The sequence below is a fragment of the Rhopilema esculentum genome, chromosome 4 (assembly GCF_057945365.1).
Source record: "Rhopilema esculentum isolate cy_ngs chromosome 4, ASM5794536v1, whole genome shotgun sequence".
NCBI lineage: Eukaryota > Metazoa > Cnidaria > Scyphozoa > Rhizostomeae > Rhizostomatidae > Rhopilema > Rhopilema esculentum.
Window position 1 is genome coordinate 4,418,782 of NC_142818.1, and position 24,469 is coordinate 4,443,250.

A 24,469-nucleotide genomic window follows, 5' to 3' on the forward strand; every position below is an offset into this window, starting at 1 on the left:
CCACTTCATCTCGGAATACTAGACCACAGGGTTTCGAGGGTATGAAACATACAGAGTTTAAAGCAGAGACATTCTGAGAACATTGAATTGCAAAATTGCTTGCTCACTAACATAATAACAATCTATACACATATATACATAATTAGTTTAACGCAAATTTATTTATTAACAACCATACAGCGCATAAGCCGATACAAAGAACATGTATTGCTGCTACTTGCTTGTCATATTACATAATTTACATTTATACCTACATTTATTACAGTTATTACGTATCTACATTTATACCTACACTTTGCTGATACATTTTCAGTTTTGACACAGCAAAGCTGGAACTTAGATTAATATCTACAATTAAGAGATAAACAACTGCGGGCATAGCAAATATATATCCCTTTTACAACTTTTATCAATTCAAAAGTATTGTGTCCATATTTTTACTATAAAACACAATTCAAATCGCCAGACACCGTGCCAGTAATAAAACAACCATATTTACTCCCCCTAGTACCCAGTGTAAAACGTTTTTGGGTCTACTTCTTATATGTAATTCTCCCTGGTCCCTATTTATTTTAAAAGTTTATCAAGCATTTAGGCTATCGTGACATGTTTACTGACTCTCGGCATAAAAGCTCAATTTCACATGCATAATTAACAAATTTGTTTTGACCATCTCTGCCAGCTGATATCATGACCAGTTGTTAGCCAACTAACCTGGTTACGGCTGACACTTGATTGAGATCTGATTAACTTGCTCTTAATTATACAAACAAATTACGACCAAAATGTGATTGCCGTCATCATATTATCAACATAATTCCTACGCAATATACCAGCATTTCAAGTGAATTCAAATTTTTCTAGAATGTGTTTGCTTTTTAATTTTATCTACTTGCGTTTGCTTTGCAAAGTTGTGCTAATTCTATTACTGTGTTGAAGCTAACGCACTTCCTAAACTAAACTAGCAAACTATGCAGCTGCAAACATAGAAAAAAGCAAAACTAGTCGGACGTTTCATGAGCAAATGTGGCATTTCGACAAAGCTACATGTTACAGCCTAAACCACTCTAGAGTTTTAAAAAAATGTCAGACAAATGTAATTTTAACAACGCCATACACGCAATCGGTATGGGTATGAGTGCCTCAGGTAAGACATAGCTATGCCTTCATCCCCTCAAAGTTTCAAAGTTTCAAATCCAACAGGAGCATTCAAAAAACTAGCTCTATATTGCCTTGGCACCACTAAGTAAAGTTACTTGAGCATTCAGACAACCAGATTTTGTGTGCTTTCAGTTGTGCTGACAACAGAGTGTCCTGAGGTTGGTCTATCACCGATCCTAGAATCAGGCTGCAAATGGTTCTTAGAATGCTTCGCACTTCTTCCCCGTGACTTCACAGACAAAGCACTTTTCGTTCGAACTTTTTGCGAGACAGTGCTTTTTGGTCTCTCGGTGAACGACGTCTCGGCTTCCGAGCCTGAAGAAGAATCGTCAAGTGCAAGGCGAGGCACATCTCTAGCCGCCGAAAAGTTACTTCTGCTAGCAGCAACAGAGCTTGGAAAGTTTTCTTGAATTGGAGTTATTCGCGACCTTCCTCGAGTTCTCTTCAAAGAAACGGGAGCAGCGACGATAATATCTGGTACTTCAGCATTTTGAATTGATTCTAGGATAGACAAGAGAGAAAATAACATGGGCAGCAAAATCAGCATATATTTTAATAAAAGAGGGGCAATCAAAATTCAAAGAACAATTAAATTCTTTGGAATCTGCTTCGACTACAGCTAACCTGAGCTGAGCTGCGCTGAGCTGAGCTGAACTCAACTTAACTGTATTATACTGTACTGAATTAGCAGATAGGATATATATATATGGCAGATAGGATACATAGATCAAAATCACATTGATGATGATCTTTATACGTATCATTTAATATGAGCAAAACCTACGAAAGAACGATCTAGTTGGTTATCGCAAAGAAATGTACAAAATATTTACCATCCATAATCGTGTCAAATTTTTTTGCTTTCTGTTTCCGGGACATGTTCTCAAAAGGCTCCTCCGGACTCTCCTTTTTCGGTTTTATCTTGTCGCAATTGATATCTGTGAAGCGCTTTTTCTTGTAATATCGCCCATGAAGCCAAGCAATAAAAGTGGCAATACCAATCACGAGAACCAGAATAAGGGCAAAAGATGCCATCATCGGCATCCAGTTTGTCTGTAGCTCTGGAACTGGGGGAATTGTAGTGATAATTGTAGTTGGAGGGGGAGGTGTCTTCAGGCTGACCCCAGGAGCAACTGCCCCTAAGTAGCTACCATCATTTAGGGGCACTCGCATCAACCCTGTTGCTAGCAGACTTTGCAGTGAATTCATTGCATCAGATTTGGAGGGCTCGCTGGACTGTGATGGGTCTGGATCTGATATTGTAATGTTAGCTATGATGCTTCCACATGATAGACTCCATACTTTTATTCTGGATTTGTCGATTTTAAGCTGGTACTCGAGGCTTAGTATTAGACTGTTAGTGAACGTTTGTTGACTGGCATGATCGCTTATGTGTTTGGTGCAGTTCGCTTTTAGAACAATTGTAATCACATCTGCTGGTGAAGGAGTTGGCTTCACTATGAGAAATGGTGCAAAATTTGAAATTTCTAAAGGAACCAACAGATCAAAAGTCTAGCAAGAAATTTTAAAAGTTGCAAAAAAGAATGCCAATATTTTCTATCAGAGTGATGAATAAGCGCAAAGCAAAAATAAAGTCAACTTTAAACTTTAGCTTAATATCCAGATTAAGACGTTCAATAAAATGACACCGGGTCTGTGTCAAGTTTTGCGAACTCTGTGAAACATGGTATGGACTATCATCGATAAAGTTTCATTAATACGATTTTAAGATCAAATGACAACCATATCATCCAACTGTATTTGAGTTAAACGCAAATAAAAAAACTGATAGATAGTTTCTTGTGAATAAAAGGGTCGTTGTAACCGAAGTTTTATTTTGGAGACGTGTAAGATATATTCCCCTTCTTACAAACATTGCTTGAAAGTAATGGAAACTGATGGGAAATTATTTGTTCCCAAACCTCTCTATTTGTGACAGCCCTGGTCAAAGCATTTAGTGCGGATTAGCACAAGAGAAACGTCGCATTGCCTTGAACTAAGCGCATCCATGGGTCAAGCTAATGGAAGCGTAGCTTCTAATTGGCGGTAATGGCTAGGCACCGCAAGGTCTCATACTACAAAGTACCTCTTTGAATGAAACAGTTTAGGAAATTAAATTATCATATAAACCATCATATGATTTAAGCAACCATATTTCTCTATTTGATAACATTTAAGGAAGAGTACGCCCCCTCGCAGGTCTGCAACATTCGTAGAATCTTTGATTCATAGAAAAACAGCATCTTACTTGTTGTTGCTAATGTACTTGGTGCTGGTGCTGCACTTGAAGAAGCGGTAGACGTCATCGGGGGTGGTGTGGTGGGGTTCATCTCCTTCATCCCAGCAAGGAAATACAACTTTCTGCATGTACAATCCAAGACTTCGACACTTCCAGAGCCAATTTTCACCGTAGAGTTGCAAAATTCGGTACTCCATGACAGCGTGCTAGGATCTTGCATCACACACTGTGATAAAAAAGGCATAATGAGCCCAGGTTTTCTATAATATAATTCTCAGTGCTTACATATTTCCCAGTTTCAGAATTAAGAATATAAAGTTATGCAGTACTGATAGAATAACAATTAAAAGAGATTAGGCCTGCCTAAAACGCAGGAGAAATGCAGAAGTTCTCTTGAGACCAGAGCAACACAACATGCAACTAGGTCGAACATTTTTCAGTTACATAAATTTTCCACTAATATTGATTTTCCAGAATTCATCTTCTTGCTGAGAACTAGGTTTAATGGTACTGCCCCAAAAGCACCTAGCCTTACCTACCTTTACGCTCTCTGTTTCCTTGTTATATGACCCAGAAATAGGCACTGTGAATTTGAAATCACTGCTCTCTGCTGATGGAGCTAAGCTTCTTCCACTCTTTAAATCGATCAGTTGGCCTACATGAATATTGGTTACTAGGGTGCTTTCGTTTATTTCAAAGTACTTAGCATCTTTGTATGTTCTGACAGAGGAGCATATGCCAATACAGTCGACATATTTGGAACCGGAGCATGTATCTCCTATGAACCGGCGTCTAAAGTCTTTGCTGACAGAAAACATGCCAGCCACATCAACATCATTTGCAAAATCGCTGATTCTGGATGATATTTTGATCAACGAGTTTTCCAAATTATTGAGACTGTTGTCTTTCAGACTTGAATAGCATAAGGAATTGACAAGATTTTTTGCTGCATTCATGAATGACTTGGCGATATTCGTGTGGCTTGCTGTTTTGAGTCCGGGTATTGGGAGAATACCATGAAAAATATCCAGTATCGCCTTTACCTACAACAGAAACAGTTAAATTACTTGATATCTGCGATAATGCTACATTTCTGAAAGACCTTGTAGATGGAAGGGAGAAAAAGCTGAAAACTGAAGGATAAATTTGGATCAGTTCTTCAGCGACGTAAAAGGATTCATTTCTAACTAAATCGGGAATCAGTAGGCAATAATTTGCTACCCACCTCTACACCGTTCAATTTCCCTACTGAATTATCACGTGCCTTGCGTCCTGTCATGTCCAATAGGAGCGAAGCTATTGTCTCCTTGATATCCATAGTGATTATACTTTCACTTCTGTTAACCATATTTAGCAAAACTTTGATCGTGTCAAGGACAATTGGAGAAAAGTTCGGCATCAGTGGCACAGTCTTTATTGCATTCAGATATGACTTAAACCCGGTTCTTTTAACTTCATCAGTAAGGCCTGTCTTGAAAAGTCCTTGCAGCGTAAGAGCCATAGAATTCACATCTTTCTCAGAAACCATTCGCAAATATGATGTGTACAGATCACCATCATTTGCAGCTTGCTGGTTTTCAACTGTCACGACATGTTGTCTTGCAAAAATCAGACCAATAGCATTGCGAACCTGAACGAACAGGGTCAGCTTATTTCCATCTTTTTGGTGGCCGGGTGGAAGAAATGTCCGGGTCAGGACGTTGCTACTTTGCCAAACAGTCAGATACCGGGACTCTGCATCTTTCATATAACCAAATCTGTAGTGAAGCGGCTTGTGTGCTTTTTGGTCTATCCATGCGTAGGTTCTAAGACGGAATGTCGTATTGAAAGCCAGTCCGGACTTCGGCTCCACTTGAAGATGTCCATGGCGTGAAGGAAGACGGAGCTCAAAAACCATGCTGGCATGACTCTGAGAATTGGCACTTAGCTTTACCTCATATGCGTATCCAACCTTAAGTGTGTTCTTCGGTACTTTGAAAATTGTATTGTACGGTAAAGAGCCATTTACATGGTCATTTGATAAGCTTCCACTTGACGAGCTTAACGAAGCAGTGTTTCCTGCAAAGAAAATTTAGTTAAATTTTTTTCTCTCGTCAGAAACTTTGAGCAAACCAATGATAACAGTGGTTAAGAGCAGTAGAAAGTCTTCGTAGCCTTGATTGCTTCAAATCACCAATCTTCATCTGATTCGCGGCTATTGACTGGCAGGTTTATTAGGCCAATCAGATGAAACACATGAGTTCTGATTGTTGGCACGTGACAACACGCTAACAGCTAGGGTCTCTGGCGAATAAGTCGTTTAAAAGCTTGCCTATGTTCAAGATTTCATGCATTAACTGACAGAAATAGGAAACGATTCGGACTATGACAAGGTTTTTGAAGCCTTTAATTAATCATTAAGATCATTTAGTGTCTAAGACTTCATTGGTGCTATACAATGAGTCATCCGAATCAACGGATGAATTTCCCAAGAATTCCTGGTTTGGGAAAGGTTTCGTAAATTCTTGAACAGATAGATTTTATATATTTCTTTAAGATCCACTCACTGTCAGTTAATTTTCCGTAGTGTGAGATTATAAATGGTGGCTCGATATGAAATATTAAAAGACAGCTCAGCTATAGTGTTTATCATTCAGAATACATAGTGTCTCAACATACCATTCTTTTCTGTAACCTGCCATGCATAATTAACTGCTCCATTGGCTAGCAAAATACCACGAAAGAAAATATCGTTATCACGGCTACATTGACGACACAATGGAGTGACAGATAATATCGGGACAGCAGAAGAAACAATCTTGACATTTATGCTTGTAGAGGCCACCTCCAAGTTTCTAGTGACAGTCAACTTGAATTCATACCTCAAATGAAAAGTCGAAAGTAAGTAATAATTGTTAAATCATAACAGCAGATGGATGGAGATATAATAGTTGTCGTTTTTACTGTTATCTTAATAATCAGCTTTAATAATTGCTGTTTAAAAGTGGATTTTGAGGAATAAAGACAGAGTTACACTTTCACTATGCTAAACTTGCATGAAAAGGGTACTGTAGGCAAATTTTGTTATTTTAATTAGAAAATTTACGGTATGTTTAATTTACTTTATACAAAAAGACAAGTGAACAGTAATCTTCACACAAGTAGGACTGGCTATCTACCTTTTACCAACGACGAAATTTCCTTGGGTCATTGGAAGAACGAGGACTGTAGAGTTTTCAAATTCCAGTGGTGTCCCGCTATTACTCTTACATTCGTCTCCAGTAGCCAGATCTTTACAGGCCCAGTTCACAGTATAAAGCTTCCTGTTGATTCCAGAAGCCTCTCGTCCTTGAAGAACTAGAGTCTGAGTGGCTGCAATTTCTCGGTCACCGCTTTCTATCACCGCACCTAACAGATCCCTTTTAACTGTGACATACACAGTATCTGCAACTGACCCTTCACTGGTGTCAGACAAGCTATACGTTAATGAAACAGTTACATTATACCGGGTTCCCGCAGAAAGAGAAAATGGTCTTATCAATAGAAATTTATCATAAAACGTGAAGTTTTCCGCTGGAATACTTTGGCCGCCATCTGCTGTTTGTATGTTCCAATTGTATGTTACATTCTTTAGGTCCATTCCGCATTGTGACAAGATCAATTCCGCCTCAAAATTATATTCAGAGCTTTCAGAAAATTCGACGTACTTTCTGCCAGCAATTCGTGCAACAGGATCTGATTGATTCTTCAATTCAATATTCTTTGTACTTGCTTCACCAAACAAGTTGGTAACGTTAATAGATACGGAACGATTAGAAGCAAAAACCGGACTGGTAACTAAAATTTCGGATACATTTTCTGCTGTCTCACTCAAATAGGTCATCGCTTCAGAAATCATTCCTGACTCATTTCCGCTGAGATCCTCTAACATCCACTTGAATTTATTGAAGTAAGCATACCCAGAATTTTCTGATAAATCCGCAGATACAAAATACTTGTCTCCGACACATTGGGAACTATAGCCATCCTCAGTTATAACCAAATCCGGAACGAATGATGTATCGGATCCGCTTTTGATTAAAACCGGTCCAATATCGGCGGCTGTGCCATTTTCGTAGAGAATGCTTTCTGGTTGAAAGTACATACTGTCTCCATCAATTATCGTTGCAGAATGATCAGGATAAACCTTAAGTAGTCGATCGGCAATGAATGCGCATATTGGACTTGGTCCAAGTTTATCCAATGTTATATTGGTAAGTATAGAATCACAGCCACTGTAGGGTAACTTAGGTTTCAAAGCAGTTTCAAAGTTAAGCTGTATCAATACTCGACCCTCGGTGAAAGTTGCATTAGCATCAACTCCACATGATGTCTTGAAGAAAAACAAATTTATTTCGTCAATTGGGGAGCGATCTGGCCAAACTCATTAAATTACTGATAATGATTAAACAGTATTAAAGGCATTGAGTCATGGTAAATAGGCCTTCTCTATAGGGGGTCATTTGGTTTCGACGTGATCGCTGCTGTTTCATGTGATACTGGCATCCGTTGTTGATGGAAATTGCTTTTGGTGGAAATTGTTTTGTTAATCAATACCATGTGAGTTCATGTGACCAGTTCAAGATGAACCAATAGCATCGCAGTCATGAAAATCATGACTCAGCGGATTTTGGCATTTAGGGCATACCCAATCCATTTTATCATGACTCAATGCCTTTAAGATCTAAATTAGAAAACTTCACAATTCCTTTAATTTTTGATAAATCGCCTTCACCTGCATTATAATGAGGTAATTGTTTTGTAATTACAAGTACCGATCATTTTTATATTAGATAATTTTTTTCATGGCGTTGCGTCCATTCCTCGTCTCATCGCATTCAACGTAGGAGCCCATAATATTTAAAGCTGGGATTGTGTAATCAGATGGTTTCAAGCTGCAAGCTTACGATACACGTGATCAAAGACAATCACTTTCATACATGTCTTATTTTCATTGAAAAAGGTGAGAAATTTATCGCCATAACAAGTTATATCCTATGAAGAATATCTAGAAGAGATCACTCACATCGTTCTGTCCTGGGCAGCTACCTGATACACTTTCAAAAAAGATGCATGCAAAAAGGACCAACAGCTTCAATAACATTGTGACGTCAGCTCACTAGGATAAAACGATTCGGAGTTTACTAAAAAGGGCATCGATAGCGTGGATCCACTGGATAGCATAACCCCATTACCAGACCGCTAATTCTATTTCAGTTCATTTCTGCAGGCTACGAGCACCCTCATAGGATTAGTGTAGGTTGTAGCTCATTCAAAAGGATACCGTCTCATATTGACGCCTGATTCTTTGAAAAACCCCATTTTATGACGCCCCATTCTACGACGCCCCATTTTACGATGCCCCATATTACGACGCTCTATTTTACGACGCCCCATTTTACGATGCCCCGTCTTACGACGTCCATTTTACGACACCCCATTTTACGACGCCCCATTTTCGAACACTCTATTTTACAATGCCCGTCGTTTAAAAACTTAGTACAGTTATGAAAACCCCCATTTTACGACGATTCCATTCTTTAAAAAATCACTAGAAAGGGTAGAAATTAAAAAGGTTAGTCCGCATAGCCTTCAATTCGTTAAGAGCTCAGTTCTCAACTGATGTAGATCTCTAAATTCTGCAATTCTCCATGAAAATGGACAGAACTGAAAACAATTCTTTGAGAGTGTGCGTCACATCTTATTCGTTGGTATGACGTCAGATTCAAAATACGAGTGAAATTCGAGACTCTTTTTCTATTGAAGGTGACGTAGATATTGAAATATTTCCACTTTCATATGAAACAGAGATTCTCGACTATTGAATAGAAATCTCCATAGACGATTCTATAAAATCTATATTGGCCTCTGTACAGGAATTGAAATCTGAATTCAACATCAAGGACATGATTTCCTTGTCAAGAAATTATCAACATAGAATGAAACAAAACGGGTGTCGCGCTAAAACCTAATCGACATCAAAATTCAGCGTTAGCTTTTTTGACAAACGTCTGAACTTTTGTATATTGTGAGACTATGCAAGTAAGACATTTAACGTTGGTCAGAATAGATAAACATGACTTTTAAAAACTTTAATAATCTTATACAATGTTATGAAGAAATGCGAAATCACTGCAGAAATGCGAAAACACTGCAGAAATGCGAAAACACTGCAGAAATGCGAAATCACTGCAGAAATGCAAAAAAACTAGAACAGAATGACAAAGGATAGAAAGAGCATGAAGAATTGGCAATGTTTACATGTGATTGAATGATAAATAACCTTCCTGTTAATTGCTGTTTCGAATATGAAATTGAAATAAGTGAACACAAAGGATAAGAAACATTTGATGGGTGATTTTCACTAAAAGGGGCGATTTTAAGGCAAATGGTAACAAAATACATTGACAGCCCTGCTAAAGTGACCTTAACATATGCAGCCTTTCCAAGAAAGGATTGAAAATATTTTCATACTGCGATGCAATGTAATTTATCGGTTCCATTAAATTTGACATTTCTAATTTGACTAAAGCTTTATACAGAAAAGTCTGAAGCAAAATACCTATCAATGATAGAGTTCATCAGCTTTCCTTAGCTTGTCTTCTATAGATTCATCCAACTCAGGTTCCGTGAGTTCATCACAGCGTAGCAACAAAGCGCAGTGTTACGGCATAGATTGCAAATTGTCATTGGTGTTTTGAGCTATGTCACTTCTGGCAACGACCGCAACGAATAATGGGTATATGACACGAAATTGAAATCTCCATGCCACAAAGTCATCAACCTATGGCGTATAAAAAAACAAGATAGACATCTGAATACAGAGATAACTGTGATAAATCGAACAACCTGCAAATCCTTGGACATGTTATCAATTTACATTACCTGTTCCATTTATAATTGAAGAAAAACTACTAACGACGAAAACCGCGAAAAGCATGAAATTTTAAAGGGTTTTTCCGTTCCAAACACATAGCAAATTATGATAAATAACTGTATGCTTAGCAGGTAAAACCAAGGTTACTAGGGGGGTGCAAGCCAGGGCAGCTTTGGTGTGCATAGTATCTTAGCTTCTGTTGAAAGAATGTTAACCAATACGTATTATTTTTAAGCTTAGAAACGGGGTATTTGACAGGGATACACTTGGTCTTATCTTGGTCTGTAAACCTCGACTGCCACTGTTGGCGTACTTTCAAGGAAAAGAATCAAGTTGCGTAATTCCTGTTAGAACTTGTTCTTTCAACCTTAACTGCTTTTTGAGGAATAGAATCGAGTTTGCAATCAAGCAACTCAGCCCCAACAATAGTAATGATGTGTTGCTAAAAATTTGAAAAGCCGATTGAAAATTTATTCATTCCCTTAATACTCTCCATTAAACAGGGCTGCAGTAACAAAATTTATATCAGGAGCTAAGCGGGATACCTGTTGCATCTAAATCAGTACTAGGAATAACGGCAGATCTTGCCAACCTTCCCTTACGTTAGCACCGTTCAAGCAATGAAGAAAGTCTCTGAAATGCAGATGTCTTTAAAGTGAAGGTACCAAAACGGAAATATCCAATGAAAAAAGTGAATCGCCTTTCTTTGACGGGTTGTTGAAAAATTACAACGGGCAAGCAAGGTTAGGGAATTGATTAATGATGACTTTCCTTTCTGTAGTTTTCTATAATCTACTAAGGCATCTTGAAATCTTCCAAATATAACTTCGGTTTTCTTCATAAAGGCCAGAAAATGACGACTTGCTATAACAGGTACTTGAGGCGGAGTTATCCTACGTAAAAAGTTTCCCACTCTAAGAGAGATTATGCAAAAATACATTCACTCAACGTTATTAGAACGTTATGCGCATACTCAAGAATGTTACTGCAATCACTGGCTCCGCGTGCAATCACTGAATGCCAGCAAACATTAGAAAAATTATTTCAGATTGAAAAAAGTAGAATTTTGATTCAACCCAATTCATAGTAATGCTACAGTGAGTTGCTACGGCAACAGAGATATTTTACAATGTTACAGTATCTTGATGATGACTGGAAATAAAAATAATGAGGATTACTTACATGTTTTGATACTAACGGTACGAAAAAGTGAGAATAAATGCTGATAATAAAAAAGCATTGTTTGGGAAATAAAGGGATTGTGATGTACTGACTTTTCATGACAAGAATTTTTTATTAGGATTTTTTAAAAAAAAAACAAGGCTCGTTTCTACGATGAAAAACGCACGCATGCATTATATAAATTCTGCATCCAATCCAAATGAAACTTCTGCCCCACTGAGAAAGAGTCTTTCAGTCTGTGTGGGGCTATTTCAATCTTGCGTAGTAGAATAAAACAGGAAAGAGATGCTTATGAGAAAAACCTAAAAACCAAAATCGGATTTGATATGAGACATAATTTCTGCTTACTTTGTTCCGCAAACACTTAATTTGAATAACACAGTTAGAGTCAAAACTAAAGCCAGTTTAGAGCACCCATAATCTACAAAAAGTAATTATCAGCAATGTTCGTCGGTGAAACAATTAATTTGCTTTGCAAAATTTAAAAAGAATGCTACAAGGTCTATATTTAAAGGTCTATATTTTAAGTTTGATACAGGTAAAGCATTAGCTGTAATGTAACGGTCTAGTTACAGCCAGTCTACCTACTAACAACTTTGTTTTTATTTAGACTGAAAATTAATGCGAAGAGTTGCTTTGATAAAGCTTTCAGAATCAGTCCTGAGGCGCAATGCGGCTCTTAAATACATCGCTCAAACCATTGACTTTTCTTCATCAATCCAACATTTGCTCCAGCGGCTTTGAAGTCTGCTCGTCCGAGGTCCTCAATACCTGACGTTTGTACCCAGTTCCCTACCAGCTCCACTGCCAGATTACATTCGCTTATCATTACGAGTCTCTCCACGCTATGTGGGAACTGATGTTTGAATAGAAAATTAAATGATACTTATACATTATGATCAAAATAAGAAAAAAGTTTTTACAGAGAGGTTACAGAGAGTTCTTTTTCCAGCACCTAAACAACAACACTATGCATGCTTGTCGTTATCATCCTCCAGGTGGCTAACTTTTAAGGCTAAATACAAGTGACAGGAACTGCTCATAATTCATCTGCACCCACCCATTTCTATTGGTGTCATACTGCTGAAAGGCTTGTGTCAGCGTCTGCAATGTATTGAGAAAAAAATTGTCACAAAAGTGTCATACGAAAAGATTCTAGATCCTTTAGGGAAGAATAAGATCAATTCGTCGTCAAGAATTCGGGCTTGCCGTGAGGTCCATTAAAAAAAGGAACCATATTCAGTCAGCTTAACCCTAAAGCTATTTTTCCAGTAAAAAAACAGACTATCAAATAACAAGTGATGACAGAAATTTGACTGCAATCACTAGCAAATTCAGCCACGCGTCCCCCCCCCCCCTCCCGAACCCATTTAGACAATATCAATTCAACATAGAGCGAGGCGTTATGTTCGGAAAAAGAAATGAAAAAACAAAAATTAGACAAAGCCGTTAGATGTGTTCCGATTAACTACACTACTTCCACGTCTTGAGGAGATTCAGTGCAATCTTGATCTGAAGAATCTTGGTATACCGTGGCGACACATTGGGATAATATCGAGGCACATTCTTTTGGGGCTCTCCGTTTTGAAAAGAGAGAGGGGGGCCTCGTGGCGGCTTGGGTTCTTTTCAACATTTCTGCGAAAAGCAACAGCCTTAGCTAATAGATTTTGGTAAAGAACTTACCATGCTGTTAAAAATACACAACTAAGGTTAAGTCCTACTCATAAAAGCTTCAAGCAAACTGACCTGCAATTATTGAATGATAAAAGATTCTTTATTTATGCTTTATGCAACAAAAATAAATGGCAAACTGGGTAACAAAAACTCTAAAATTGTCAGCAGATAAAGGCTTCCTCTATCTACAAATCAAAGAAAACATGCGCGAAGTAATATAAAATAATCTGTAACCGCTTAGTCAGCTACAATGCTTGCCAAAAGTCTTGGTACACTAAGCTAAAATTTCGTCTCTTCCCCTTGAAACAATGATTAATAACAGCAGTTTCAAGGCTTGAAATTCATCCAATGTAACACTTTCAGGTAGGATAAGTAATAGGATTTTCAACGAGCATTGTTTTGGGGGGGAGGGGGATATTTCTGTATCTTACGGCCAGAAAATTTTATTTCATCAAAATCTTACATTGACTGCAGGGTGTTCCAAGGACATTTGTCAAGGATTGTACAGTGAAGCGAGGAACGAGGTGAATTTTTGAGTATAACAAATTATTAACATGGCACCAAAAGCACGCAAGCACGCACACGCCCACTCTAAAATAAGATATACCAATATTTCCGCTCCTTGAGACCAAACACGATTGATAGGAACTGTTCATAGGGAATTTGAGCCCAGCCACATTTGTGGAAATCGTACTCTTTAAAAACGTTTGTAATAGTCTGAAAATAGAGTGAGATCAGTTTTCAAGAACTGGTAAATCATCCTCTCAAGGTAATTGGCGGTACTATGTTGTTTACAAATATTTGAAAATCATAAAAAGTGAGAGTATTATTGTAAGTATCGTGGAAATCAAAGCTTGTCTTAGTTGCGATTGTGAACTCTAGGAACTTGCATGCTGGTGGGGATTGCAGCTACCTCGAAACTTCAGGGACCAAATTTCCGACCAATGACAGATTTATAAGATTTATCAACCCGGTACCTTCTGAAAGAATATTCTCAATTGTAGAAATCAGAGCCCAATAATGTCGAATGACGCAATTACCTCAAGTGAAAGAAATGCCTAAGTTGTCTAAGCGTTGAAATTGCAAAATATGCTTGATTTTTAAATACATTGCGCAGTACATTTCCTATGAAATCTCCCCTTCCTACAAGAAAAGCTGAATAGAGGTTGATGATTGTCATAGCCCTGCTGACTTACTACCTAAATTTAAATTTACCAAAGCAAATGCATCTGCTAAGCAAAATCTAAAATGTCCCTAAAACGATTAATTTATGAATTATAAAGCTAGAAGTCTATGCAAATTTAGTTTATGTGTACATTCAATATATATAATGTACAGTTGAGGCTTCTCATTGTCAATATGTCTGGGAGATTGGAATGAGGTCGCTTTCAGCTTAAGTGGAGATCACCTAGAAAAATATTTGGGGTGTAAAAAGCAGATGCTAAAAAATGCTCAGCTGCATTTGCAAGAAAACTTGATAGTCTTGACTGCAATTCAAGTGTTGCATTTCAAAGGCAAGAAAGCCTTATCAAATACTAAATATGATCCATGGCTTTGAAAAAAGCAAACATTTAGTAAACTAAAGCTTTTCGCCTGACACTCTTCAGGGTTTAAACCGTCAGAACATAGATCGAAAACTCTACGCTAAGAAATATACTGTATATATATACCCAGTTGTGGATCGAAATAGGCCTATCAGAAACATGAGCACATGACTGTATGCGTTGACCAATCAGTGCTGCTTGCCTATTGAGAATGTTACCAATGGAGTCCTAATGTGAAAACGAACTGCTTTTGTCTACACAGTAGCGGTTTTTTTGTGCTTATCTAGATAGATTCTAAAACTGATAGGTGGAACGACGATCGGGCTTTACCAATAATCCGAAACATGTCGCCATGATAGTTTTTTGCACAATATGGGTTTTCTAGTAAATGCTGCCCGATAGCAGAATCCACTTACATATGATCGACTTAAATGCTAAATATGATCCAATTGATCAGTTAGTTATGAAGATGCAGTGTTTTCTGTAAACTGGAAGCAAAATGAATGGCTTAGTTTAAAAACTAGAAAAGGAAAATTTTTTTTACCTGGATGACAACACAGCACTGAATGAAATCATCAAAGGTGACACTACCAGCCCCACGTCTGTCAAACTTTCGCAAAAGTATGTCGTAGAATCTGTCTGACAATCGGTAACCTAATACAAAAAATCATAAAGTTAACATCTATTTATTCATATACAGGGATTTTATAGACACAAGAATTAACATGGAAATGCAAGTCAATATGGCTGTAAAGCTGGTTTATTTGAAAACAGACTATATGTAATCTAACTGAAGCATCCCAAACCATGCAACCATTTTAAAACTACTAATTTATTTATCAGACAGTCTAAAATCTAGAGATGCAGATCAGAGATTAAAGATTTCACAGCAGAACTACAGCTACTCTACAGAAATTTGCTCAAATGACTTTGTTTTATTCTTCAAATGTTGGGGTAGAAATTGATATTAACTCGACCTTTAAACTGCAGAACTATGAATGCACTTTACATTGCATATATAAAATATGCAAATGTAAAATATGCAAATATAAAATATGCCAAGCTAGATATAAAATATGCAAAAAAACTTTTCAGTGGCTTTTTTTTGAACTTTTCAGTGGCTTTTATTGAACCAGTTCTAAATCCTTTGCATATTCTTAATATGACACATACCATGGTCACAACAAAGAATAAAAAAGATCAGAATACATACCAAAACTTGAAAGGGCTTGTTTCAATTCATGTCTATCTATTGCACCAGAGTTGTCCCTATCATAGTTACGAAAACACTTTTGCCAGTCTGTAACATACTTCCACAATGCACCAAATTCTTGGAAGTTGATTGTTCCATTATGATCCTTGTCAAACATACCTATTATAAAATGTGCCACTTTACCATGTTCAAAGTCGTGATTAATATCAGTGGAACTTCCAAAAGGGCTTAAAATTGGTATAGGTTGTCTATTCTTGGAAAGCCTTGGAAGGTCTCTCCTTGGTAACATAAGAAAAGGTTGAAAAGACAAGGCAAATTGAAAAAAAACTATCAATTGTAGAGGTAATGGTTATAAACCAGTTGAACAAGGAGGTAGATGTTCTAGAGAGCTGTTAATACACCCACAGTGTATCCAAGATTGCAAAAACAAATTTTCTCAGAATACTGAAGGATTGCTGATATTAGCAAGATCATTTCTGGACAAAGGACAATATAAATAACAAGCACACTTGCTCACATCACAAAAAGCCATTCAAACCCACAAAACCCCAACAAGTCCAGGCAAATTGGTCACTTATTTCTTTCCTAAAAGCCTTTTAGATCATTAAAATATTGTTTTAATATTATTTGTTTTCTACCTCAATTTTTTATTAAGGGAACAGTCATGAAAAGAGGTAGAAAGATGTGTGTAGGAAAATTTATGACCAAAGACGCACAAGGAGACTAACTTATTTTGTCTGCTATTTTTCTTCAAAAAGCCACATAAGTAGGTAAGAAACTCATAATCTATACCTTTGGCTACCATATTTTAACCACACAGACAGTTGTGTCAAAATAGCATTACCAAAAAGAATTAATTTTCCAATATTAATTTCAAGACAGCTAGCCCTGAGACAACCCACCTGTTCCTATCTACAAACAACTAAAAAGGAGACACACAAAATGGTATTTACACTGCTCAGAAACAAATGATGTCACAGAAATTAATATTCCAAAAAACTCAAATACAGCATTTAGCAGAAGAATTGACAGTAATTATATGCAATACTCACCGATCATAAGACGTACTGTTTCTGGGTTAAATGGAGTCCATGTGCCTGAAAAATTCATTAACGGAAACATCAGTCTGTGTTTTCATTGATAAGTTGCCTCAAGTTTGAAAATTATCATTTTACTTTACCAGAGACTTCTAATAAAAGAAAGCTGAGGTTTTGAAATTTTTTTGTAAATTTTTTGGCCTCTGATTTTTCGGTGAATGTTCATCACAAGAAGTAAAAGACGGGTTTCAAAGCATTTAAATCAGCAGCAGTCATTTTAATGGGGAAAGGAAATAAAAGGTTTTGTTAAGACTAAACATTTTTTGATAAGTTGGAAAAAAGTTTCAAAAGTGAGTGAAATTGATGATCTCGTAAATTAAGATCAAACCCAATGTTTGTCTGCAACCTCTTCAGAGTAGGTTATATATATTTCAGTTAAACTAAGTACATTTTCCAATAACTAAGAATTTGAGTAAAGCTGTACTTTAGGAATAAATAATAGATTATTAATATTTCTAGTACAATTTGACTTAAATTCTTAATTATTGGCCATCATATTGTACAGCATGCAAGCTAGTACATATTTTACAAGGGCGGTTAAAGGAAGCTTGATGTGTTGAGGAACATCTGAGAAATGATAACCAGAATAAACTAAGCTTAAATCTCAGTACTAGCACTGAAAATTGTCCCATCTACTACAGCTGTAAATACAGAGGTAAAGCATACAGAATTGATTGTTGGAGCATTATTATTTTCTTGATAAAGTAAATGATACAGAATGAGTATATTATGGTTGGAAATATCAAATCTTAGAAAACTTTTGGGGTACCAACCCCTACATATCTTGAAACAATAGAGACATAGTGCTCCCTGGCTCTGTTTAATCCAAATAACCTCCATACATGGCAAAAGCATCTATACTTATAGGTTGGCACAGAGAAAGTCTGCCAACTTGTTAAAAAGTTAGCAAAAATGCATAAACAGACGGCACTCTCTGGGACTTTTGACTTATGGTAATTCTTAATGTCAGAAGCGACAATTACTTGTAAACCAGGGTGCATTCCATGACTTTCTTAACACCAATGGATATTTTCAGCATTTTGTTATTGCACAATAAGAGGACTGATTAGAAAGGTGGTTCTGCTATTTTGTCAATGATACACTAATATAAAATTGCTGATATGCCAGGCAATGGGGTTTTTTGTCTCTAGGTCAAAGGATTTGTCTAAGCCCACACCGAACACCAGACATATTCTAGCCTTACTGCATGGAATGCATCATGTCTTGCAAGGAATTTGCTTGGAATCCTGAAAAGGTACGATCTTAGAGTCTAAGGCTTGGTAAAAAAGTGATGATTATTATTACCATTTGATAATGCTTGCTGCAGTTCATTGGAGGATATTGATCCACTCCTATCTTTGTCCACCCTGTAAAAAAAGTTACAATTATCATACAATGCTCTTTCAATTTTCAAAAGATGTTTTGTCAAGATAAGCTTTACAAAATAGCTATAGATTAATAGTTTGATTCATACCCTTTCTCTTTAGGTGTTCCCCTAAGCTTGCATCTCAACCAGGGGTGTCACATGTATAAACAAAAATTTAAGAAAACATATTTCTGGTTTCTGGATGAACGATGAAGCAGTCATTCAGATCAAGTTTGTTTATTTAAATTCTGGTTATCACATCAGCATTTAAACTTCAACTTACTTGAAATCCTGAGACTCATGCTCAGTCAGTGTAAGAACTGAATCAAGGCTACGCAATTTAAATTAAATACGAATGAGGATTATAACTCTCACTCACTCACTCAAAACATTTTTTTCAGCAATCAATTAATTACACGTTACGTCATTTAAGTAAGTTGTTTAAAATTCAGTTATTAAATCCAATAAAAAAATATTTCATGCTATGACCCCAGTAGATCTTGCGACTTTAGCTTGTTCAGCTTTTGGTCTGGTCTGTCCTGTTTGCTTTAGCTTTGGGCTGCTTGTGTTTGGTATGCTGTATGGTATTACGTTATGTTATGTTGCAGCATTTTGGCTCTTGGCTTTGAAAATGACTTATAATGATAAAACATTATTAAGCAGTCAACGTTTCAGCAGTTCACTTACTTTGAGAAAACACTCCATAAAAAGTTTTGGTCGATACCAGGCGCAGACTGCTGCTGATAGTTGTAATATGCCATATCTCAATAAATTACTGTAAAACTTCTCCCGCAACAGTCTGAAATTTCTGACTCTCCCACCTTGTCCTTGTCAATGCGACGGCTTTGGCGAGTGGACTAGCCTCTTTGTGGAGGCGAGACACGAGACAGATCTTGGTCAGAAATGGAAAAACTTTGGTAAAAAATATGGAAGGTAAAATAAGAAAACTGTTTCTTGACTTCGCAAAATACCTCATTCTTTGTTCATAATTTCTTCAGTTTCAAGGAAAGGTGGAGGATCATTTCAATTAACTTTTGTGGTCGTGATTATGTCATTATTAACGACTTGTTCCATCATAACATAAGTCAGTAAAAGTAAAGAACGAAAAATTTACACAACTCTAACATATCTCTCTGCTTTTATCTTCAGGGCTTTTTTAACACATAAGGTAGGGAACAATTGCCCTTCCATCCCCAGTTATGTTCCCTTTTCTTGAAACCAAACGTTGTCTTAAGCTGAAATCAATTCGAGATAGCTAATATTATCTAGACAGGGAAGAATCTAGAAACGTCTCAGGAAATGCCAAGCCCTAACGTCTCAGGAAACTGCTTCCGAGTAAGAATTTTAGCTCATTTCAGTTGATTTTACATAAGATCCCACTTCTAGCAAGGATTATTAGATTAAAACTGCATATGATACATAAAAATACAGATACGGAAATACAGACAAACAAGATAACAAATTTTTTGAAGGAATACGTATGCGGGAATTTCTTAATGAAGAAGTTCTCTCAGAAAGTAGGTAAACCAATCGATGAGAGCGAACCCCTTTGGTAAAAAACAATAATTTAGATTTTTATCGATAAGAAGAGATTCCATAAAGTAAACTATTTTCATTTAATTGAATTAGATATGGCAGCTAGATTTGGCTGGTAATTAATTCAAAAATTATTTTCTAAGAATATCATTCAGTTATGAGAAATTATAAACAAATATTAGCAGGTTGACATATCCAAAAAGAAAAGATAGGAATTGCTCTAGATAGTGCGACCAGCAACAAATAACTCACCAGAGCACAAAACACCCGGGAGAACTCTTTTGAACCCCTAGTCTTCTCAGAAAGTTTTCACTGCATTTTTGAAGTTCATTCTTCACTGGACTGGCAAAAAGAACAATGTTTTCATAATGTGTGAACAATTTTTCGGCAGTACAGAACTTGAAACTGGCTTTAAAAATGCAAGCATTTCACACCATACTGTAGGCTTTTTCGTCTGACACTCCTCAGAGTATAAAACGTTAGAATAAGGGTCCGAAAGAACATGACAGAAAACATATTCCCTGCTGTGGATCGAAATAGGCCAATCAGAAAAACACAAGCACAAGACCGACATAGTCCTACAATCAGTGCCGCGTGCCTATAGAAAAATTACCACTGGAGTCAACACAATGGCGGTTTTTCGTTTCTGTAGATCGATTCCAAAACTGCTAAATGGAAAGACGATCGGGCTCTGCCAATTATCCGAAACATGTCGTCATTATATTAAAAATAACCTATAGAAAAATTACCACTTGAGTCCAAGAGTACGTTATATACCACTTGAGTCCAAGATTTTAGAATGTTGTGAAATGTTTGCTTTTTTCAAAGCAACTTTGATTAAGATTACAATGCTGGAAATCTCTGGTGTTTTTATCTCATGCTATCATGTTGTTCCAAACAGCATCACCTGCTACAAATGATGCTTGCTGCAGGTAATTGCATAGCAGTCAGAAGGACAAAGTAAAAGTGATTGAATTTGCATTTCACTGGGTAAGCTGCGGTTTTTCCAAGGGTGCTTTTTCTGGCCTCCAAACATAAGCCAACAAATAAACCTGCCTTTCAGCTTGATAGCTAACAACATATATCTTGAATAAGACCTGTAATATCATTGTATTGATTAGCTGAAAGGGAATACCTTAAAACCTGGAAAAGACTGTAGTTCTATAAGATCACTACACAAGAAGAGTAAGGTAAGCAAAAAGATAAAAGGTTACCAGTAAAAAATCAAAGAAGTACAGAAAATCATGATGAAAAAGAGCTTTACAACATGCCAAACCCTATTTGTCTTACTGATGACCAGCAAATGTCTTTGCTTAACAAGACTTCCGTGCAAATTCTACGCTGACTTCAGCATTATCCTGAACAATACTGCTGACACAGGGACAGTCATGAAAACAATTTCTTCAAGGACTGTGCGACAGTGCACCCTCGAATGTCTTTCTTGGCCTAAGTGTCTCTCTTTGAATTACAATCGCGGGACGATGAATTGTGAGCTACTGGAAAGAAGGTTCAACGAGAGCGTTCCATTGTTGACGCAAAGGGAAGGGCAGGTGTACATGACAACAGACGATGGGGAAATAAATGTGAGTGCAGTCGTAGTACAGACATTTAAAAGTTTTCTTTTGAAAAAAACTAAGCCACAAAAGTATAAAAAATAGCTATTCCACATGTCAAATATTCAGACAGGGACATTTCAATTTAACCGAGCATGGCAGATCAAACTTTTTGTTCTTTCATTTCTCAGATTTATATAAATTTGTTATCGTATTTTTTTTATTTCTTCTTAGATAAGCGAAAATTTACGTTTTTATCATAGAATGGACCTGTTTGTGAAATCAAATCTCCTTGCGAAAATGGCGCGAAGTGCGAAGATACATGTGATGAAAGGGGGTACAAGTGCATATGCGCCCCACTTTACTACGGAACACATTGTGAAAAGTTGAAACAAGGTAACTAGTTATTATTCACCGTTTGAAGACGATATCAAAATGTACTAAAGTGCTAATTTTATAAAATGGCTTGATATCTATGAAGAAAAATCCAAACAAAATATGAACAGAATTCATCTTGCTCATACCAGTCTGATCTTCAGTTTTAAAACCTTCATTTTTGGTTAAATAAATCGTTGTCTTAAAGTTCCAGTAAAATTCGGGACAAAGTACAACAGCTTTGCAATGAAAAATACGATTATAATGGCAACATAATAAGCTGATAGGAGGGAATCACTTGCTTTCCTTATGTTGCTGTGTTTCATGATGCTTCTTGCAATCAAATTGACCATTTTCATGCGGGGTTATGGTCTGGCTAAAAAACTTTAACGGTCATTAAGGATCCGCAAATGAGAAATTTTTTCATAAAATTGAGTAAATATCTTAGTACAACCTTTGTTCTTATCAGAAATGAAGCAAAGTGAAGGAATTTTGAAACTGTGTCACAAATTATAATGCTGGTTTTTCTGTCAAAATTGTAAAAAATATATGCTCCCAGGCGATTGTTAAATGATTGTTAACAAAGAAATGTTTCCACTCAACAAGCATGAATCTATGCGTCCATGTAAATGTTCAATCTAATCATTGATCAGTGGCATCTTATAGCACTTTTTATCCATTAATGTATTATTTCTTGCACTCTGGGCATTATACCGATACTCGGTCCTGCTCAGTATCGATGTAGAAATAGAAGTTATACCAAACAACATTAACCATCTATCTTTCCTCGCTAGATTGTGGAGACGTGAAAAAGTCTGGAGAAACAGTAAGCGGAGTCTACGAAATTAAACCGGATCACAATTGGAAGGCCAACGTCTTTTGTGACTTTGTATATGGCAGTCAAGATTGGATCGTCTTTCAAAGAAGAATAGACGCCAGTGTCGACTTTTATCGAAACTGGGCGTCATACAAAAATGGATTTGGGGTTACGAGTAGAAATTTTTGGATTGGACTTGATACGTTGCACAGACTGGCTGCTCCAGGGAGAGGGGCTATTCTACGGATCGACATGAAACACCGCAACAGTCCAACAACTCAGTATTATGCAGAGTATTCTTCATTTGAAGTTGGTGACGAAGCATCTGCTTACAAACTGCTTTCACGTGGATACTCAGGTAATCGAAATCTCCCTACCTTTTGCCTTACTGATTATTATTTATAATGGTTGATGCATACTCATTAATTTATTTTTAAATAACATGCTAAAGAAGTTGTCATTTAAATTTCGGTTCATTCCGAGGCAGAAACTTCTCTAATTGGGTTCCCAAGGCAAATGCATATCCACTTTATTGGGCAACATTTAGCAAATAGAAGGCACGAGTCTTTCTGGGGTAAAGATTTCACCCCTGCTGCCGAACTATCGTAATGATATATTTTTCTATAGGTAATGCCGGTGATTCCATGGCGATTCATGATGGCATGAAATTCACAACATACGATCGAGACAACGATGAAGCTTCAAGTGGGAATTGTGCCAACCGCTGGAAAGGAGCCTGGTGGTACAATGTATGTCACCGTGTAAATTTAAATGGACTTTTCCCAACAACAAGCACAACAAGTGCAGCATACATGAGTTGGCTTGAAATTTATGGAAGTCATGGCAACATAATATTTTCAGAAATGAAGCTGAAATATCACAGGTAAAAAAGCAAGGAGATCGTTAATATACATTTGGTTTCTGTTCTACTTAATGGAAATTCATAGGATAGAATGAATATGATAATAAATGAGCAATTAAGGACGTATATGATAGAGCTTACAGCCTGTAAGAAGGCAGTCTATATGACATGAATCTTGTCAAATACAAATTTAAAGGATGAAACTTTGTTTACAAATCTTCTGGTAGTTGATGTAGGTAAATTGATTGAAATTATGGATTTTCTTTCTTCATGACAACTTCTTTCTTTCTTTCTATCGAGTTTGATTTTTATTTTTTATTCTATAATACCTTTTTATTTCTGGATTGAATATTTTTCGTCCTCTTGTTGCAGGGGATCTCGATAAGACAGAGGAATCTACAAAGGAGGATTATAAAGACTTGATTTGGTGATCTTTTGGATGCTAAAAAGGTTGATCTAGAGTGATTTCAATTAACGAACATTGCTTTTAAAATGATCTTGCACCTTTCAGAGTAATGTCGTTGTTGCTTTCCAATGTTTCTTGCCAAGGATTATATTTCAGTAAATTGTTCCCGATAGCAGAATCGCATGTTTTACTTGTAGTTTTAGATGTAGATTTAAATGTAATTTTAGTTGTAGCAGATCTAAAACAGAATGCGATTTTGCTATTGGGCCAGTGGTGGTTATTAGCGGGGCGAGGGGTTCAGTCCCTGGAGTCCAGAAGTCGGCAAAATTACCATTCGGCAATATCTAGCATTTGCTATTTTGTCATTTTCAACAACAAAAATTCTGAAATTACTACTTCAGTCATTTGGGAGCATTGTTTCCAACAGCATTCCTTTCCACAGAAGGCAAAGTAGAATCGATATGGAGGATAGGTCAAATATATTGTCAGAGAATCCTGATTTTAACGCAAAACTCTGTGCAGTATTTAGAAAATCTTCCAAAATCAACG

General features: G+C 36.8%; 3 protein-coding genes across 4 annotated transcripts; 1 reads left to right on the top strand and 2 right to left on the bottom strand.

The window, feature by feature from the left end:
• Positions 1-82: 82 nt before the first annotated feature.
• On the bottom strand, positions 83-11,220 carry LOC135691053 (uncharacterized). Its single transcript, XM_065208794.2, has 9 exons — positions 9,981-11,220; positions 8,445-8,537; positions 6,559-7,751; positions 6,059-6,261; positions 4,626-5,458; positions 3,940-4,443; positions 3,410-3,626; positions 1,995-2,618; positions 83-1,662 (listed from the first exon to the last, which is right to left on the bottom strand). Exons 2-9 carry the CDS (start codon positions 8,520-8,522, stop codon positions 1,265-1,267), a joined length of 4,050 nt encoding a protein of 1,349 aa, XP_065064866.2. The 5' UTR covers positions 8,523-8,537; positions 9,981-11,220; the 3' UTR covers positions 83-1,264.
• Positions 11,221-11,881: 661 nt separating this feature from the next.
• LOC135691075 (programmed cell death protein 6) lies at positions 11,882-19,199 on the bottom strand. Of its 2 annotated transcripts, XM_065208827.2 has the most exons (7): positions 19,059-19,199; positions 18,311-18,372; positions 16,961-17,005; positions 15,909-16,067; positions 15,240-15,349; positions 13,759-13,868; positions 11,882-12,581 (listed from the first exon to the last, which is right to left on the bottom strand). In XM_065208827.2, coding segments are annotated over exons 1-7 (561 nt in total). In that variant the 5' UTR covers positions 19,133-19,199; the 3' UTR covers positions 11,882-12,580. The 2 variants fall into 2 exon arrangements, with proteins under 2 accessions (XP_065064899.2, XP_065064900.1); XM_065208828.2 differs by lacking the exon at positions 13,759-13,868.
• Positions 19,200-21,151: 1,952 nt separating this feature from the next.
• Positions 21,152-24,018, top strand: LOC135691065 (fibrinogen-like protein A). Its single transcript, XM_065208814.2, has 5 exons — positions 21,152-21,490; positions 21,724-21,856; positions 22,630-23,010; positions 23,280-23,535; positions 23,887-24,018. The coding sequence occupies exons 1-5, from the start codon at positions 21,152-21,154 to the stop codon at positions 23,897-23,899; spliced, it is 1,122 nt and encodes a 373-aa protein (XP_065064886.2). The 3' UTR covers positions 23,900-24,018.
• The last annotated feature ends 451 nt before the right edge of the window (positions 24,019-24,469 follow it).